Source organism: Physella acuta, unplaced genomic scaffold (genome assembly GCF_028476545.2).
Source record: "Physella acuta isolate Inbredline_101_S28 unplaced genomic scaffold, ASM2847654v3 ptg000391l, whole genome shotgun sequence".
Taxonomy (NCBI): Eukaryota; Metazoa; Mollusca; class Gastropoda; family Physidae; genus Physella; species Physella acuta.
Genome location: NW_026731910.1, coordinates 267,251 through 285,947, shown reverse-complemented (window position 1 = coordinate 285,947; position 18,697 = coordinate 267,251). Strand labels below are relative to the sequence as shown.

The following is an 18,697-nucleotide window of genomic DNA, read 5'->3' as shown; positions in this document are numbered from 1 at the left end:
AGTAAACGTGAATTGTAGTGACACTGTTCACACGATCGCCATGACACTTTAGGAAGTTGTTAAAAATATTCCTGGGGAGGTTTCTGCGAAAAACAATATTTCAAATTCGCAGGGGTGGCGCCCCGATAGGGCGCGATTTGTTTTTTTCTATTTACGGTATATAAAACTAAAAGTCGATTTTGGTTTGGCATCGTTCATCCAATAGCCATGAGACTTTGGGGAGTTCATTATACCACTCTAGGGAAGGGTTCTGTAAAAAAATAATTTTTAATTTCGCAAGGGCGGCGCCACGGGAGGGTCCGATTTTTCTCTATTTACGGTATATAAAAATAATAAAAGTGAATTGCAATACACCGTTTATCCGATAGGCATGATTCTTTGGGGAGTTCATTATAAAACTCTAGGGAAGGGTTCTGTAAAAAATCATTTTTAATTTCGCAAGGGCGGCGCCACTGGAGGCTGCGATTTTTCTCTATATACGGTTTATAAAATTTCGGTTTCACACCGTTCATCCGTGTACCATGAAACTTTGGGGAGATGATTAGATCACTCATTGGTAGAGTTCTGCAAAAAAAATTTTTTTAATATTGCAAGGGCGGCGCCCCTCGGGGGGGGGGGCGGTTTTATTTTCTCTATACACGGTATGTTAAAAAATAAAACTCGGATGTCGTTCATCCGAGGGCCATGAACTTTTAGGGAGTAGATGAGAATACTCCAGAAAATATTTCTGCGAAAAAGAAAACTAAAGTTTCTTATGGGCGGCGCCATATAGGGTACAACTTTCGTCAATATACGGTTTCACGCCCAGAGTTTTAGAGCGACTAAGTTGGCACTTGGCATCCGTTAACCGAGCGTCATGCATAGCGAGTAAGGGGTACTACTATATTCAGAGTTAAAACACAACAGGCTTCTAAAAATAACTTTGTAACGCGAGGAAATCATTCTGTACAGTTTCGTCACGTTGCGAAAGATGAAAAAATAACTTTTTGAATATGAGAAGCCTACTGTAGAGTTTCGTCACTTTGCGAATAATGCAATAAGCATCTACTATTAGACAATCCAGACAGAAATTGAGATCGAGCATCTAATAATAGACCATTAGTAACGCTAGCATATTGCATCAGTCACACTGATGTTTAAAACACCTCAAATATTTTTTTTACGTGTTAAAGAAAAAAAATCCTGTTCATTTGTGTCACTTGAGCGAATGACGAAATCTGCATCAGAATTAACAGGATGCTATTTGGCACGATGGCGCCTGTTAGTTTTAAGGAGCCAGGGGTCATACGCCGCGCCTATGCGGTAGTGTAATCGGGGGGGGGGGGGGGTGGAGGCCCTGAGAGCGCCCCTCTACGTCTCTGACTCATGAGCGGTCACCGAAGTGTGTTCTACCATATTATTTCGGTGAGTGATTAATGTACACTCAATGTTTTCATGCGGTAGTGTAGGTAAACCCGTGTCCCGATATTTATGATAGAAGCGCAGGCATTGTTTACATTTAAATAACTCACTTTTAGAAAAAACGGTCACGCGTCTAAGAACAAATGATTGGTAAAGCGTTGGTGAAATCCTTCTAATACATTTCGTCAAACTTTCTTCTATCCCCGCGGCAACGCGCGGGGGACGGGTACGCTAGTTTAATATAAATTATCAATTAACACACACACACACACACACACACATATATATATATATATATATATATATATATATATATATATATATATATATATATATATATATATATTATTTATATATATATATATATATATATATATATATATATATATATATATATATATATATATATATATATATATATATATATATATATATATATATAATCTATTTATTTATTTATTTGTTGGTTAATTCATTCATTCATTCATTTCTCCATCTATTTATATTATTTATTTATTTATTAGTAATTTATTTATTATTTAATATCTATTTAATTTATATGTATGTACATATATATGTCGGTGTCTGTGTATATGTATGTGTGTTTGAGCGTGTGCATGTTAAATTTTGTACTGAAGCTAGAAAAATTGTTATGTTTCTTGTTTATTTTTGTTGTACTTAAATTGGACTACTATTACATTTGCGACTTCACGTTTCAGATACAGCGAAAACAATAGAGTATAACGTTTGCTGCTGTGATTTGGACTTTGTGAAATGCCTCAAAGAAAATTTACCTTTCTACCACAAAGATCATGCTAACTTGCCAGTTGTGCCGAAAGGAAAATGACCTAGCCTTATTCGGAAAACTGGCACAACTTCCATCTCCCTATTCAACACACACAACATCCGCCAATAAAACACACATGCATCTTTTCAGCATCACTAATAATATTATTTACAACAGTAAATATTTACAATAAACAAAGTAACATAATTTGCAACAGTAACATATTTACAATATACAAAGTAACATATTTTGCAAAAGTAAAACATTTACAATATAGGCCTACAAAGTAAAAATTTTTAACAATAAAACATGACAATATTCAAAGTAACATAATTTACAAAAGTAACACGCTTAAATTTTCCAAAGTTAATAAATTCCACTCAGTAACGTAACCACACTCCATCTTAACCGTGACGAAATTTAGCATACACACAACTCATTTAGCACATACAATTCTAATATGGGGCTGATTTTGGAACACATTTTCGAAGACTCTAACTAAAAATTAATCGCCTTTAAATCAGACATTCCTCTCTTTTACTAGGAGCACTAAGCATAAAAAAGTTACATTAACTTAGATAACATGAACTACTAAATGAGTTAATGCATTTTTAGTATTTAAACGTTTCGGACAAAGAAAAATTAAAAATTAATTTTGAAAATTATTCATTAATGTTAGTTGTTTTTATTGTATTCATAGTTTTAATTATTTGTCTATTTGTGTGTGTATGTGTGTATGTGTTTACTTGAAGCGCAGTAAACTCTGAGGCCTTTCTACGCTTATAATAATGAAACAATGCCCTATTCATATATAGTTATAATTCTTGATTTTTTTTTAAGAAGACAACAAATTGAAGTAAAAAATGTCTTTATAAAGGAACCCCCACAAAATGCATAAGAGAGTCCCCAAGCCAAGCCAGCACTATAGAAAGCGATTGAAACAATACAATAAGAAACTATGATGTTCTCTGTAACTTTAATGCATGGGCCATAACGTATATTTTAAATTTTAAACTTACTTCTATGGAATAGAATTTTTTTTGAAATACCAGAGATTGGCACAGCGATCTACCTGTATATTTTCAGTCTATAAATGTATAAATATCCAGATGTACCCATGGCCCACGCTGGAGCGATTTCTTAGACTATGCTGCTTTATGATAATATGATGGAAACATAGGAGTACCACTTCCGGTAACCGGAAATAGTTGAAACATTGATAGAAACAAACGATTAGATCTAATACTTGCATATGAAATTTCATCAACCAAACTGAAATGAGTTGAGATATAGCATTGGTAGAGCATGAACACAATATACTGTAATAAGATATAGCGATCAATAAATATAACTAATAGCTGATAATAGGGTCTAATGTGACTACTCTAGCGGAAATATTTTAGATCAAATAAAAATAGTCGACTGCGACGATGTGGCTTAGCGGTAGAGTGCTAGACTGCTAAACTGAATCGCTCGAGCAAGGATCCAGGTTCAAATCAGTTGAAAGTAAATGAGTCCACCCAGCACGTCAGAACGATCCGTAACGCCAAGTTGATATAATAACAATGAATACGTACGGACAGTGGCGTCGCGTTGGTTATTTTATAAAATTTGGAATTCACATTATTACAGAGATTAGAAGAAGAGGCAACGCTGTCGGACTTTCGTGGGTGCCAATAAATTGAGCCGCTCAAAACCACGAAAAGGTGTGGCTCTTTAGGGGCCACAAAGGAATAATGAAATGAATGAATGATTATTGCAGCTCTCTATTCGTTAAATAAAATATACTTTTTAAAATCGACAAAACGCGCGTATATTTGTGGTTTTTTCTTAATTTATTTTTAGACATAGGCTCGCATATTAGTCTGATATTTGATCTTTATCGGCCTTAATTAATGGTCTTTTTTTTCTCTTTGTTTCTCATATCCTGTCTTCCAAGATACCTGCAAATACTGAAGAGCATCTGTATTTACAAAATAGGAAAACATATTATTTTTAATTGTATATATTTGTATCGATAAATGTCATGTTTAAACCACACAGAAACATGCGTGCAGTGTAACTCCAACGTTAAGCCTTCGATACACAAACTAGAAATTTTAATTGGTATTAATGGTATCACTCTTGCTTGACAGTTAACAATTGAACGGATTATCGCAAATATCATAGCAATTTAGGCAGTGGTCTTCGTCGTTCTTTTTTTCACTTTTGTAGCCTAGACACATGAGGCCGCCTTAGATAACTTTCTCACCCTTGCCTGTCTATGTGAATTTTTTTTTGGGCAGTCCCCTAAATCAGTCAGTGGTCTTACGCGTGGGTTTTAGCCTGGGTATTATTGCCCTGCCTCGTCAGGTCTCTTTCTGGCAATCAATCTCTACATCTGACTACGCCACTGTACATGTCATAAATCAACACAAAAAATATTCAACATCTCACTTTACGACATGCCCCCTTGCTAAGTCAGCTTTTCCCCCCTTATTCACACTGCCCTAGATATACGGAGAGTGTGTGCTGATGTAAGTAGGCACTTTTGGCATATATATATATATATATATATATATATATATATATATATATATATATATATATATATATATACTCATTGTTTTCCTTTTAAACAATTAACACTGCCCTAGATATACGGAGAGTGTGTGCTGATGTAAGTAGGCACTTTTGGCATATATATATATATATATATATATATATATATATATATATATATATATATATATATATATATATATATATATATATATATATATATATATACTCATTGTTTTCCTTTTAAACAATTAACATGGAAGTGCCTCTACAGAAAGACTTGTTCTTCAGATGTTTATTTTATCAGTTTTAGCTTTTGGTAAGTGGAAAAACCATTTTTAATAAATAATAAAAAGGTAAATTATTGTTTTGAATAAAGTATTATCGCAATGGAACAAAATACCAGATTTGATACTATTTTATTACTCTTCTGTCTGTTACTTTAAATACATTTATAAAAAATAATTTACAAATGAAACACGACAACTTTATTCTTCAGTCCTTGTGAGCGCCTGGGATTCGAACCCGCGCTCACATCCCCGTGACAAGAGAAGTCCTGCCGTACGGTGTCAGGTGATCGCACGTGCACTGATTACGTCAACTATGGCTGTTGGTGCATTCAGGGCGGTCCAGGCACACCTGTTGATGCTGTTGACAGGTAAACTTCTTACGTCACGCATCATTGGCTTGAGATTTGATAATTGTTCTGGTGACATTGTCGAATGATCAATTCCTGATTCGTAAAGCATTTAGAATTGTTATATATATATATATATATATATATATATATATATATATATATATATATATATATATATATATATATATATATAAGAATAATTCATTCCGGACATTTAAAAACGTTGCTGGGGTTGCTGTTCAGCAATAACTTTTTAAAATGTTAATGAACTTTTTTGAAATAGCGACTAGTATGAAGAAAGTGAAGAAAGCTGTGGGGGTTTGTTGGTTGGCAGCAAACAAGGAGCAAGGACGATTCCCAACGTCTGATGAGATATCCCAAGCGCGAGTTTTAAACGACACGCGTACACTGTTGAACCTCCTTAGTTGAAAACCTGACTTGCTTGAAGTGAATTTAACACACGGATGTTCATCAGAGCGAGCTAAATCAGCGGCAGCTGGACAACATATTCGCTGTCTGAGTCATGTGTATTTCTTTGTGTTCGTGGCTGTGTAAAGTGTTCTGCTTTGATGTTCTTCTACACCAGGTCAAAGTTAATGACTCGATGCAATCATAGCCGGCTTATATGGATGAGCTGAATGTTGAAATTTTCTTGAACATAGAACTAGAGGCATAGCTTCAGATTTATATATAAATAAATAAGTTATATATATATATATATATATATATATATATATATATATATATATATATATATATATATATATATATATATATATTCGGGAGACTGATTTTCCACATCCCTTCCCTACGAATCAAACAATCAATAATTTTACATCACATTATATTTGAGTAATAAAAACGATATCGACTGTATCAAAAATGGCAATGATATTACGCAACTGTATCCAATGTTACTAAACCTACATGAGAATGAAGGGAAAAATTGTTTTGTTATGTCAAAATAACTTTTGGTGTTATGTTTTGGGTGGAAGGGTTACTTGTAAGTTGGTAGATGGGGAGGGGAGGGTGAATCAAAACAACAACTTAGGCACTAAACTGTATAGCGTTTAGTCAGTGCAATACTGAGAAACCCTTTTGTTGTTAAACTTATCAGGTGACTTCTGAGTGATCTGCACCTCTGGCTAATTATCATTGTAAACATAATTTCGAACATCACAAACCAGACGGACAAATATTATGTGGTGCTGGTATCATACTAGTAAAGCTAGAATGTTTATCCAACATGCAATTAGGTATAAGAGCAATAAATAAACCTGTTCAAAACTAGAGCAGTGGCAAAATGAATATCATATTTAGAAAAATAAAGCGACGCTACTGTGTTAGTACTAGAGTTAAACAAAGTAGTTTCCCTTCATTTGTTCAGATAAGAAAATTATATTCAGAGCTGTAGATAGAGGAGAGCAGGTGGGCGGTCCTGGGGTGCCGACCTAACGCAGAATTTCATTTTAAAAAATTTATTCAGTCGAAGATTAATCGATTGTTACTTGGATTTATGGACTTATTTAACTATTTTTTAACTCAAATGAAAAACAACAAAATGAAAAATGACAGTAAATGGTGAATAAAATGCCCCGATAGCATTTCCAAATTTAGAGGAAGTGCATTATTGGCAACGCGAGTAACTACAAAAGGTGGGAGAGCAAAGTTGATAGCAGAGTTTCTTGTAGGCAACGCCCCCCCCCCCCTCGAACGAAATGAAATTTATATAATTTATATAGAAAATATATACTTTTAACAGTGTCCGCCCTCCCGAAGAAAGTCTACCACCCCCTTCCCCCCCCCCCCCGAAAATTTCAAGTGCCCCCCCCCCACCCCCGGAGAGAAAAGTCTGGAAGAGACACTGGTTGATAACCCTCCCCGGGTGCCGGAATGGGTCGCCTTTGATTATATTTTCTATTGTTTACAGTTTATTACCTAACCTACTAAATGAAGTCTACTTTTCTGAAAAAATAATTCATGAAATGTTTTTCTTTATCTTCCACTCATTCTATAATAGATAGAGCTGTTGATCGCATAGTTTAAATCCTCCGTCCAACTAATCACGATATAGCAGTATAAAGTCACGTCGAAGTATTTTCCATTCACGCCGATACCTCTGATCACAGCCACAACAGAAATCAGTGTTTCTTCCAGACTTTTTTCTCCGGGGGGGGGGCACTTGAAATCTTCGGGGGGGGCGGTAAACTTTCTTCGGGGGGGCGGACACTGTTAAAAGTATATATTTTCTATATAAATTATATAAATTTCATTTCGTTCGGGGGGGCGGTAAAAATTTTTCGGGGGGGGCTACACCCCCCCCCGAGGAGATGCCTGGAAGAAACTCTGACAGAAATTAAAGAGTTTACGGTACGGCCTATTTGACATACAATAAACAAAACCGACACAGTCGATAGCATCAGGGTGACTTTCTTCTCCCAGCGGCATTTCTGTTTGTTATTGAGTTAACATTGTTTCTCCATTCGGATGATTTCCTTAATTTGACGCCTATGATAGCAATGTAGAAAATGAGAATTGAAAACGTAAAATAAGGTACGAAGTAAGAAACGCCGATTGCGTCTTTCATTCTGGGCTGGTAATAGATACTAAGATAAGATTTGTTAGCTGCAGGAGAAACTAACATGAGGAAATTAGAGACGTATTGAGAACGTAATCATCGCCATGAGAGCAAACGTTAATACGATTGTTGTTAACGTCAAGGGTGCACCAAGAACCCCTGCCCTCGTGTAACTTGTGGCTTCCAAACCATGTATCTTCCAGACTTTTTTCTCCGGGGGAGGGGGGGGGGACTAAAATTTCCAGGGAGCGGACACTGTAAAAAGTATACATTTCTACATAAATTCCATTTCGTTCGGAGGGACGTCATCTCTTTCAATGACCACAGCACAATGTGGTCAGCACTATGCCCAGTTGCCTTTGTTAACGTGATTTAGGTAGCCTACCCATCAGAGCTGGGGGGACTCAAGAACGTTCTACTGATTTGGACCCGGATTTGAACTCGAGACTTACAGGTTAATAGGCTAGCTCTCTACTGCTAGGCCACGCCAAAACCATTTACATAAAACAACTGGAGTTCTATCACTTCTGTGATCTGTTAACCAACAAAAGGCTAGTAATTATTATAAAAAGTAATTTATCAACAGAAAATCACAAGTTTTTCAAAATGTCAACAGTTTTAATTTTTTTTAAATTAATTTGCAACTAATTATTAACACAAAAAGAAGATCACATCTTATAGAAAATATATTCAACAGTTTCTGTCAGTTGGATCTCTAAGTTGTAGATTTAAATGTGAGAACACGTCTTCTTCACTCGTAGCTGCCAGCGCCATTTGCTGTGGATCAATACATTTTTTTAAATTGATTTATTTAAAAACTGTTTTAAAAATGTCAGAAATGTATGTAATGAAATGATAATAAGACTAGAAAAAATAAAACAGTATTTTATTAATTAGGATAATGAAAGAATTAAAATATTTTACTCCCTTTTTTTTTTACCTTCTTCATATCAAACAGCCCATGGCTGGTCAACTTTAGCCCCAAAACTTTCTGAGCGTACAATCTGGCATCTCTGTTGAAATGTTTACTTCCTGTCCAGCCAACCAAAGCGTAAAAGTACTGAGAATAAGGGGCCACGATCAAATCAACACGACGGGCCAGCCAATCCCTGTCAGCACTGGCCAACTTGTTTGGGTCCACTTCATTGTCAGAAAATTTCATCTTTTTACACACCACTTCTTCATCTTCCTTATCCCCAGCTGTTGTTTTCAAATTAAATTTTCCAGTTACTTCCCTTGAATTATCTCCCTCTTTACTAGATTCATTATTCAGTAAAGAATGTGTTGTACTCTCTAATCGTTCTGTGTTACTCTTAAAACTCTTCCCAGCATTAGTTAAATCAGGTGTTTGTTTCTTCCCATCAATCTCAGGTTCACATTTTATTTCCTGCCCCTGAAGAGTTCCCTGGTCATCTTTGGTGCATGACTGCTGGAAAGATTTTGGAAATTTACAAATGCCGAACCACTTCTCAAAATGATCCAGCTGTCCTCTTAAGTATGATTTTTTCTCTTCATTCAAATATTCAGCTCTATATGAAACAAAAATTTAAAAAAAAAAAAATGTTTAAACAATAAAATTTATAACTATGTAAAGAAATAATATTTTTATTAACATGTCAAGTTTTAGTTCAAAAGTTATGTTTGGTGAGTGCAGGGGAAAATCTGTATAAACTAAATGTTAAAATAAAATAGGACAGTACCCTGGGTTATTACCTGAAAGTGTTGCTGACTTTCTGCCCATAAAAAAATAAAATAGGACAGTACCCTGGGTTATTACCTGAAAGTGTTGCTGACTTTCTGCCTACAAAAAAAATAAAATAGGACAGTACCCTGGGTTATTACCTGAAAGTGTTGCTGACTTTCTGCCTACAAAAAAAATAAAATAGGACAGTACCCTGGGTTATTACCTGAAGGTGTTACTGACTTTCTGCCCACAAAAAAAATAAAATAGGACAGTACCCTGGGTTATTACCTGAAAGTGTTGCTGACTTTCTGCCCACAAAAAAATAAAATAGGACAGTACCCTGGGTTATTACCTGAAAGTGTTGCTGACTTTCTGCCTACAAAAAAAATAAAATAGGACAGTACCCTGGGTTATTACCTGAAGGTGTTACTGACTTTCTGCCCACAAAAAAAATAAAATAGGACAGTACCCTGGGTTATTACCTGAAAGTGTTGCTGACTTTCTGCCCACCAAAAAAATAAAATAGGACAGTACCCTGGGTTATTACCTGAAAGTGGTGCTGACTTTATGCCCACAAAAAAATAAAATAGGACAGTACCCTGGGTTATTACCTGAAAGTGTTGCTGACTTTCTGCCCACAAAAAAATAAAATAGGACAGTACCCTGGGTTATTACCTGAAAGTGTTGCTGACTTTATGCCCACAAAAAAATAAAATAGGACAGTACCCTGGGTTATTACCTGAAAGTGTTGCTGACTTTCTGCCTACAAAAAAAATAAAATAGGACAGTACCCTGGGTTATTACCTGAAAGTGTTGCTGACTTTCTGCCCACAAAAAAAATAAAATAGGACAGTACCCTGGGTTATTACCTGAAAGTGTTGCTGACTTTCTGCCCACAGAGGATGTAACCTTTGACCTCCAGCACCTCCAGCAGACGTGGGAGTAGTGTGCTCTCAGCGCCCTCTGTTGGGTGGCTGAACAGTATGTCCACATCATGGCCATTTGGCTTGCCCCTGATGATTAAAAATAGAATTTTTAACAATGTAAATACAACAGTTTTTGATAACAGTGGTGATTGCTTCATTTTTTGGTTGATCTAAGTAGAACAGTTTACTGACAAGTGAGAAGTGTGTAACAATATGACAAGTGAGAAGTGTTTTATCAAAATGATAATTTAGAAGTGTTTTATCAAAATGACAAGTGAGAAGTTTTTTATCAAAATGGCAAGTAAGAACTTGTGTAACATAGATTTAAACTGCACAAAGCCATTTCATGTAACTCAGTTGAATATGTAAACAACTTATTAGTAGTAAACAGCATTGAATAGTTAATTTTTTTTAATTGACAACAAAATTTGTTTTACAATTATTCTTTACATATATATTTTTTCAAACAGTTCTTTTATTAGATGAAACAAAACATTGGAACCATAAAAAAGTATCAGTGTAACCAAAACGCTAGCAGTTTGAAAACAAAATAACAAAAAAGTACTGTACAACACCCACCTTCTAAAACCACCAGTTAATGTGACTATCACACCTGGAAGAATTTCTTCAGCTGCATTTGTTACAACACTTAAAAATGTCACTGCCTCTTGCTTCAGTACTGGCGATGTCAGATCTTCATGAAAGGCTAAACCTTAAATAATATTTTTTTTTAAAGTTTGACATATATGTAGATCAGGGGTCTCCAAACTACGGCCCGTGGGCCGGATGCGGACCGTGTGGTCCTCTCATCCGGCCCATGGAGATCATTTTGTCCACGGAAAAAAAATGTTTGTTGGTGATGGCTGAGGAACTTTACCCAGAAAAATCAAAGACATGCTTGGAAGAAACTGGCCCCCGAATTGAAATTTTATAGTTAATGCGGCCCTCGGACTGAAAAGTTTAAAGACCCCTGATCTAGATGAATGAAAATAAATTAAATGGGTTTGAATGTTGTGCATTACATAAGTGGAGGTTTTAAAAGGAGTTTTTCAAACAAAATTATTTCCATTCATTAATCAAAAATGGTTAAAAATTTCTACGATGATTATGAGACGTATATTAATGTTAGTAGAAAAACTGTTAATAAGTTATTAACAGATGTTAACTGGTTATTAAAATGGGGGCAGTTTCTTTTAATGTGTAGAAGCCATAGGAGTTCAAAAAATAGAACTGTTCTAAAAAAAAGGTACAGAATTATGTTAAAATAGTTAACCACTACTGTGGTTGAGACATTCAGTGATGGATTTTATGTATGCAGCATGCCACTGAATAGCAAGCTCAATATGTATATGTAACTTTGGACTGAGAAAATAACGTCGGCTGAGTATAAAGGTAACCAAAAGAATTTCTTTAAATGCCAAGGTTACAAGAAAATAGGAAATGCTAAGGGCAGTGTTTCTTCCAGACTTTTTTCTACGGGGGGGGGGGGGCACTTTTCTATATAAATTCCATTTCGTTCGGGGAGCGGTAGACTTTTTTCGGGGGGAGCTCTGCAACCCCCCCCCCCCCCCCCCCCAAAGAGATGCCTGGAAAAAACTCTGGCTATGGGAGACATGGAAGTGCAAAGTAAAAAAAGAAACTGAAAAAGTCAGGACTATCTTGAGGGGGACTGCCAAAATATTGCCAGAGGCTGACAAAAGTGGAAAGAGCTTTATGTGACGGCCCTGTGTGGGCACAAAAAGTAAAAGATAATGATGATGCCAAGGTAACAGAAACTGACAAACTCTACAGCATCAGTTCTGTGGACCACTACAACTGAAATATCACAATACTTTTCTTTTCCTTCAATAATGACCACAAAAACAATAACAAAATCAGTCTAATATTAAACAACTAACTAGCTGATTTAGATGAGTACAAAGCAAATACCCCATGAAACTCTCCAATCTTTACTCACAAAGCCAGCATGTCTCACATCTTCTATAGTCTGGAAACCTTTGTCTATCCAACTCTTTGCAGTGGCTGGTCCAATGCCAAACACACTTGTAAACAGCTGGGCAAAATAGAACAACAAAGTGCATTCTTGTTATAGTTGTAGATGGGGAAATGATACCTCTGATATAAAATATTCTTTAAAAAAACAATGCATAATGTTTATTGCAAATAATTAAATAATCTCAGACTAATTAGATGTTGAAAAATAAACCACCAAAAAATGGTTAGATTAAATACTTCCACAAAAAAATAATTATTAGTCAGTGACAGTGTGATAGAGCAGCATTTAGCTAACAGAAAAGGTTTGAGTTTGGTTCAGTGACCTGAGTCCATCCAGCTCTGATGGGTGCCTGACTCAAGTACAGAGTAGTAAACATAACATAGCGCTGACCATACAATATCTTTATAGGGTAATAAATAAACCCTTCTTCATCAGGTCTGAAAGGGAATTTGCTACTTAACTTTTTCCACCATCTGCACTAACCACAGACCTAAAAAAAAACTTTGTAAGGATTTTTTTTGTCGAATCTCACCTTCATTTTACAGAACCAGTTGGAATGTTTGATTTTCTCCACTTCTTCACAGTAACCATGGTCGAGAATATCCTGAACAAGCAAGCCAATACAAGTTAAATTTTCATGAAGTAATTTTTTTTTTAATCAGTAATATTTGGAGAATATAAAAATTCTATATCAAGCAAGTGAAATGGAATAATTTTATTTCCAGGGGTTCGGTGAGTCAGTCTCAGGGACTCTGCGGAGGTCATGACATGCACTCAACTCATGTAATTCACTATTGGATTTTACAAGTGTGGACGATAGAATTATTAAGAAAGGTTAAGTGAATGTGCATTTGAAACGGATTGGGTAAGGTTCCTCTAAAAAAGTTAAAAACCACTGATCTAGATCAGTGGTTCCCAACCTTTTTCGTGTGGCGACCCCTTTTTATAAAAAGAAAGTGACCCGCGACCCCCATAGAATTAAAAAGTCGAAATTAGTAAGGAAATTAATAAGCACTAAAATAATATTTTCTATTCGTTCATTGTCCCAGAAGCTTCAGGTTAAGCTTATGTATGATACTCTCCCCCAGTGTTTCTTCTAGAATTTTTTCTCGCATATGGGTCGCGACCCCCAGGTTGAGAACCCGTGATCTAGATAGTTGAAATCTTTTAAGGCAAATGGAAGAAAGCTGACTTACAGCAAGTACCCTCCTCACATGTTCCCCTATATCTTTTAAACCATCTAGTTGATTTAGGTTTGTTAAGACAAACGGAAGTGTCTTCAACACACATGAGGCCCGCCTGAAAGCGAGAGCTCGCGAGTAGTCGTGATTCTCATCCCGCAGCTCGGCATGGCTTTGTAGAAGTTCAAGGTCATCCTAGAAAACATAAAGAGAAAATTTAATTTTTAACAAGCTAGATTATAAAATTAATACATTGTTTTATGTAGAAAATTTTATATATAAGACTAAAATGTGTTGAAATTGTGATTAGTTATTTCATTTACAAGTATACAAGTATATATTTTAATGGATCTCTACAATATTTATTATTAACACACAAAAATACTCTAAGCATTTAAAAATAAAATGATTGTCTAGTTTATCATGTAAAATATGAGATTAATGTTACAGGTTTTACTCATTTTCAATGTTTGAAGACTTAAGATCGATAAATTGCTTACTGTAAACCTTTTATTTAGATGATCTAACTTTGCTCCTCTTTGACAAGCCCATTCTAAGCAGTGAGCTGACGTTCTTTTTGCACTGGATTCTGGTCCAACTTGTGGCTATTAAATAAATTTATATTAAAAAGAAACAATGAGCTTGAGTGTGTTTTACAGGTTAAGTCATTAAAGAAAAAAATACCAACTAATTATTTTGATTGGATGAATTAAAGTGTATTTCCTATCATTTTTTTAATTTACACATTCTATTATATATTAATTTTACTTGTCCTTCCTAGTAGAAATTTTCTACCTAGTCCATTCAGTTTTTAATAAACAATAATGAAGAGATAAAAATATAATAAAAGTAACATTTTTATTATTTTTATTTCATGACAAAAAACATTAAGTTGATTAAGATATTTATTAATATATTATTAATTTTAGAAGGAAATCAAATTAAATATGAAGTAGGCAACACACATCTTTAAATCATACCTCTATCAGTTTATGTGATTCAAGAACCGGAATCAGTCTGGAGTTCTTTAGGCAGTCTATGAGCCAAGCTGTTGACAGAATACACGCACCACCAGGGATGCTGTGCCAATCTTTGTCTAAACATTTCTTGACTAGCTCTATGGAGTTTAGTTCTGTCACAATGTGCGTCACGTGTGGTCTAAAAATTGTAAGGAGACAAAAAAATGTATTCTATCATGTTACCCTTCCTATAGGACTGGACCGCGTGGCCTAGCAGTAGGGTGTTAGACTGCAAACCCAAAAGTCTGGAGTTCGAATCCGTGTTCAAGTCAGTAGAACATCCCTGAGTCCAAGCACAGCTCTGATGGGTACCTAACTAAAGTTTAGGAAAATCGAGGCGGATGGGCATAGTGCTGACTAAATGATAAACTTACAAAATACACTCAGTAAACTGAAGTTTATCATTAGTCATAGTCCATTTGCATCATTAAAATAATTAAATGCCGAATCTGTGTTAATGTTATTTGATAATGTATTAGGTCTATCAGCACACTTTCTTACATCCTGATCACTCATCCCCACTCAAGTCCAAAAAACATAAGTTCTCATTAACAATGATTAACGGGGACACAACAAGTATACTAAAGTATAGGCCCCTAACTATATAATATATTTAAATATATAGTATATATACAAAGCCTAATAAGCCAGCCTAAGCCTATAAATCAAATTATATAATACTTAACACTAGGACTAGACTATATTTTTTCAAAGTATTTTAAAGTTATAAAAGTAAAAGTATCTTGAAGTAAAGTATGCCTAGACCTAGAATCCTAGATTCTATGACTACCTTAACGAATGATAATTTCTAATGTTTACACTTTATACAGAAATCAAGTATCGCTTATCTTATCATTCTATGATATTTAGTTATTTAGGAGAAATTTCCCAATATGCCTATCACGTTGTAAATATTAAAATGGAGGAATGGAAAGTTTTAGGTAAGGTTTTAACTTAAAACTTGATGAAGTCATGTAAAATAGTAAGGTGGACAGCCAACAGCCTATTTTCAAATAAATTTATAAATGCAAAAATGTTTTACCCCAGCGTATCTGAAAGTGGTAGAAACTTTTTTTCATTGACTGTTTTATATCGTTAAGTCGTTTCTTTTGAAATTTAAACGGTAAAATATAAATAATTGTTTGTGCTGGCAACTCCCTTGCAAGCATTGTTATTTCCCTTTAGAAATAACTAATAACCGGGATGTGATTTTTTTAAAAAGTACGGAAGCTACAGGATGATATAGCCTAGATTTAGATCTAGATCTAGATATCTAAATCTAGATCTATATCTAGATCTAGTACTGAAAAAAAATCTTATGAACGAGATAGACTACTGTTTAGTGTTGACCCCACGTATTTAATGATAAAAAACAAATGGTTTTCCTAACGCATTTAACCAGAGCCGGCGTTAGGGGGTGGCGAACGGGGCGGTCGCCATAGGCCCCGCGCTTGAAGGGGCCCCGCGCTTCAGCACTGTCATTATTATCTGAATTAGTTTGTAAACTTAAATAAATTGTTGCTGAATTCAATTGGGAAAAACTAAATGGTCGAATGCCTACGTTGTTGATTGTTATAACTGAGGCCACGGTTGATGTTAGTGAGTTATCACCCACCTGAACTGGGACAGGCCGTAATTCGATACAAAAATAGTGTCACACCTCCCCTTTGTGTAGGGTACGGTCGTCTGGCATTTGACCTGAGCTGACTGGAGATGGCGGTCGAGAATTAGCCCACGACGTAAAGAGATACCCTATTGTATGCGGACCCATGAAGACGTCCTTTTAGTGAGCAGACGGGATGTCTGTAGTAGACAGTTGGTGACCTGATGAACTCTAGTCCTGACTTTCTTGTGGTAGATGTCATATAATGTATATGTACAGTGTTTTTTCCAGACTTTTTTCTCCGGATGGGGGGTTGGGGGGGGGGGGGGGGGACGGGACACTGTTAAAAGTATATATTTTCTATATAAATTATTTAAATTTAATTTCGTTTGCGGGGGGGGGGGGGGGGGCTTTCTCTCTTTCCCCCCCCCCCCCCCCCCCCCCCCCGAAGAGATGCCTGGAAGAAACTATATGTAGGCCTACTTGTCTTGGTATAACAAAATTAACATTCAGTTGCGTGCAGAGGGGTGGGAGGAGGGCGACGAGGGGGGGGGGGGGGGGCTTAGGATCTATATCAGGGGGGCATTAAACAGAGTGATTTATTATTATTTTTTGGAAGAAAGTTAAAACTGTTGTTATGTTGTGTCACCTTAAGGATTCACCCGTTCAATAATTAAGACAATAATGTTTTTGGTTTTAAAATATTGTATGAATTCTAAACAAATTTTGAAGTCTATACTGTTTTGATACATCAGGCCGAGTTCGCTGTATTGTAAACTTTATTTTCCTAATTATTCGGCACGTGATTAAATTTTCTTAAGTGATTTGGTATGAATTACATAACTGTCAAAAGTGATTTAATATCTTAGCAAAGGAAAAAAAACTACGAACATTGGGTTGACACATGGGACAGATAAAAATCTGCTATTATAGTGGAAAGTTTGACATTAGCTAATAAACTCCAAAACATTTGTGTTATTATGTGTACATCACATTATATAGGCCTTTATATATATATATATATATATATATATATATATATATATATATATATATATATATAATGGAAAGGCCCCGCGCGGATGGTTGGCCCTAGGCCCCGCGTATTCCTAACGCCGGCTCTGCATTTAACATAAAGATCGATGGAAAATAATACAAAAGAACAAACATTTGAAAAAAAAATAGAAAAGTAATTAAAGAAAAGGAAAAAAAAAACTTTAAAATTGTATCAGCTTACGCTTTCTTGTTTTAGTCGTTGAAAGTAAACTGCTTTGTTATATTTTAAATATTAATTTTCAATCGCGACATTGTTGTTTCTATTTTAAAATATCTTAAGCAACCACGAAAGTATAAATATAAAATAAGCTAAACAATAGAGCAGGACATATAGATCTAACTAACAAGGCGAAACTATAGGCCTACAAATATAGTGCTCAGAGACGTAGCGAGGGCGGGGCGGGGTGCGGACCTCACCGGGTGACACCATTTAGGGGGAGGGGGGTGACACCAAGGCAAAAAATGAAAAATGTAAAGAAGAAAATTTTTCTTTTGCCAGTTCCATTTTTGATTATCTAAAGTTAAATAGTCATTTACGTACGAATTGACAGTTATTACTAGAGGGTGGGGGTGACACCATGACGTAAATGTACGAAATATAGAGAACACAGTGATCAGAGCTTATACGGATACATGTAAGCGTATGGGCATATATTGGAATTAAAGGCCTTTGTAGGCAGACACATACACACAAATATATATATATATATATATATATATATATATATATATATATATATATATATATATATATATATATATATATTGTTACTTGTGGGGGGTGTAATCACGAAGTGCCGCACCGGGTGACACCCGACCTAGCGATGCCACTGATATTTCTTACATTTGAAATAAAAACAAGTAAAAATTGTTAAACATAAGTTAACTAAGCCTGATCTCTATAGAATCTTGCTAAAATTCTGTTCCTAAACTATAACATTCTCACGTTCACGGTGCATTAGCAAGGTAAGGAAGTTCTGCAACAACTGGTGCTGTCCGGCGGTTAGTGAGTTTGTGTAGAACCGGTGCAATAAGCCTGGTTAGTGCCCGGTTAGTTAGCCCAGCTCGATGGAGCAGTTAGCCCGGTTACCGAGCGAGCTCGATGGTGTAGTCAGCCCGGTTATCAAGCCCAACTAGGACCCGTGTCATGAGCCCGGTTAGTTAGCCCGGCTCGGTGGTGCAGTCAGCCCGGTTACTGGGCTGTGCTAGAACCAGTGTCATGAGCCCGGTTAGTTAGCCCGGCTCGATGGTGCAGTCAGCCCGGTTACTCGGCTGTGCTAGAACC

The 18,697-nt window shown here is 35.7% G+C and overlaps 1 protein-coding gene across 1 annotated transcript; it reads right to left on the bottom strand.

Annotated features, from left to right (window-relative positions):
• Window positions 1-8,590: 8,590 nt before the first annotated feature.
• On the bottom strand, window positions 8,591-15,924 carry LOC131942152 (DNA-directed DNA/RNA polymerase mu-like). The gene is given in 11 exon segments (XM_059301884.1): window positions 8,591-8,724; window positions 8,888-9,476; window positions 10,501-10,644; window positions 11,137-11,269; window positions 12,487-12,610; window positions 13,086-13,157; window positions 13,750-13,929; window positions 14,235-14,339; window positions 14,715-14,892; window positions 15,796-15,820; window positions 15,823-15,924. Coding segments are annotated over 11 exon segments (1,737 nt in total). The 5' UTR covers window positions 15,923-15,924; the 3' UTR covers window positions 8,591-8,637.
• Window positions 15,925-18,697: the final 2,773 nt, after the last annotated feature.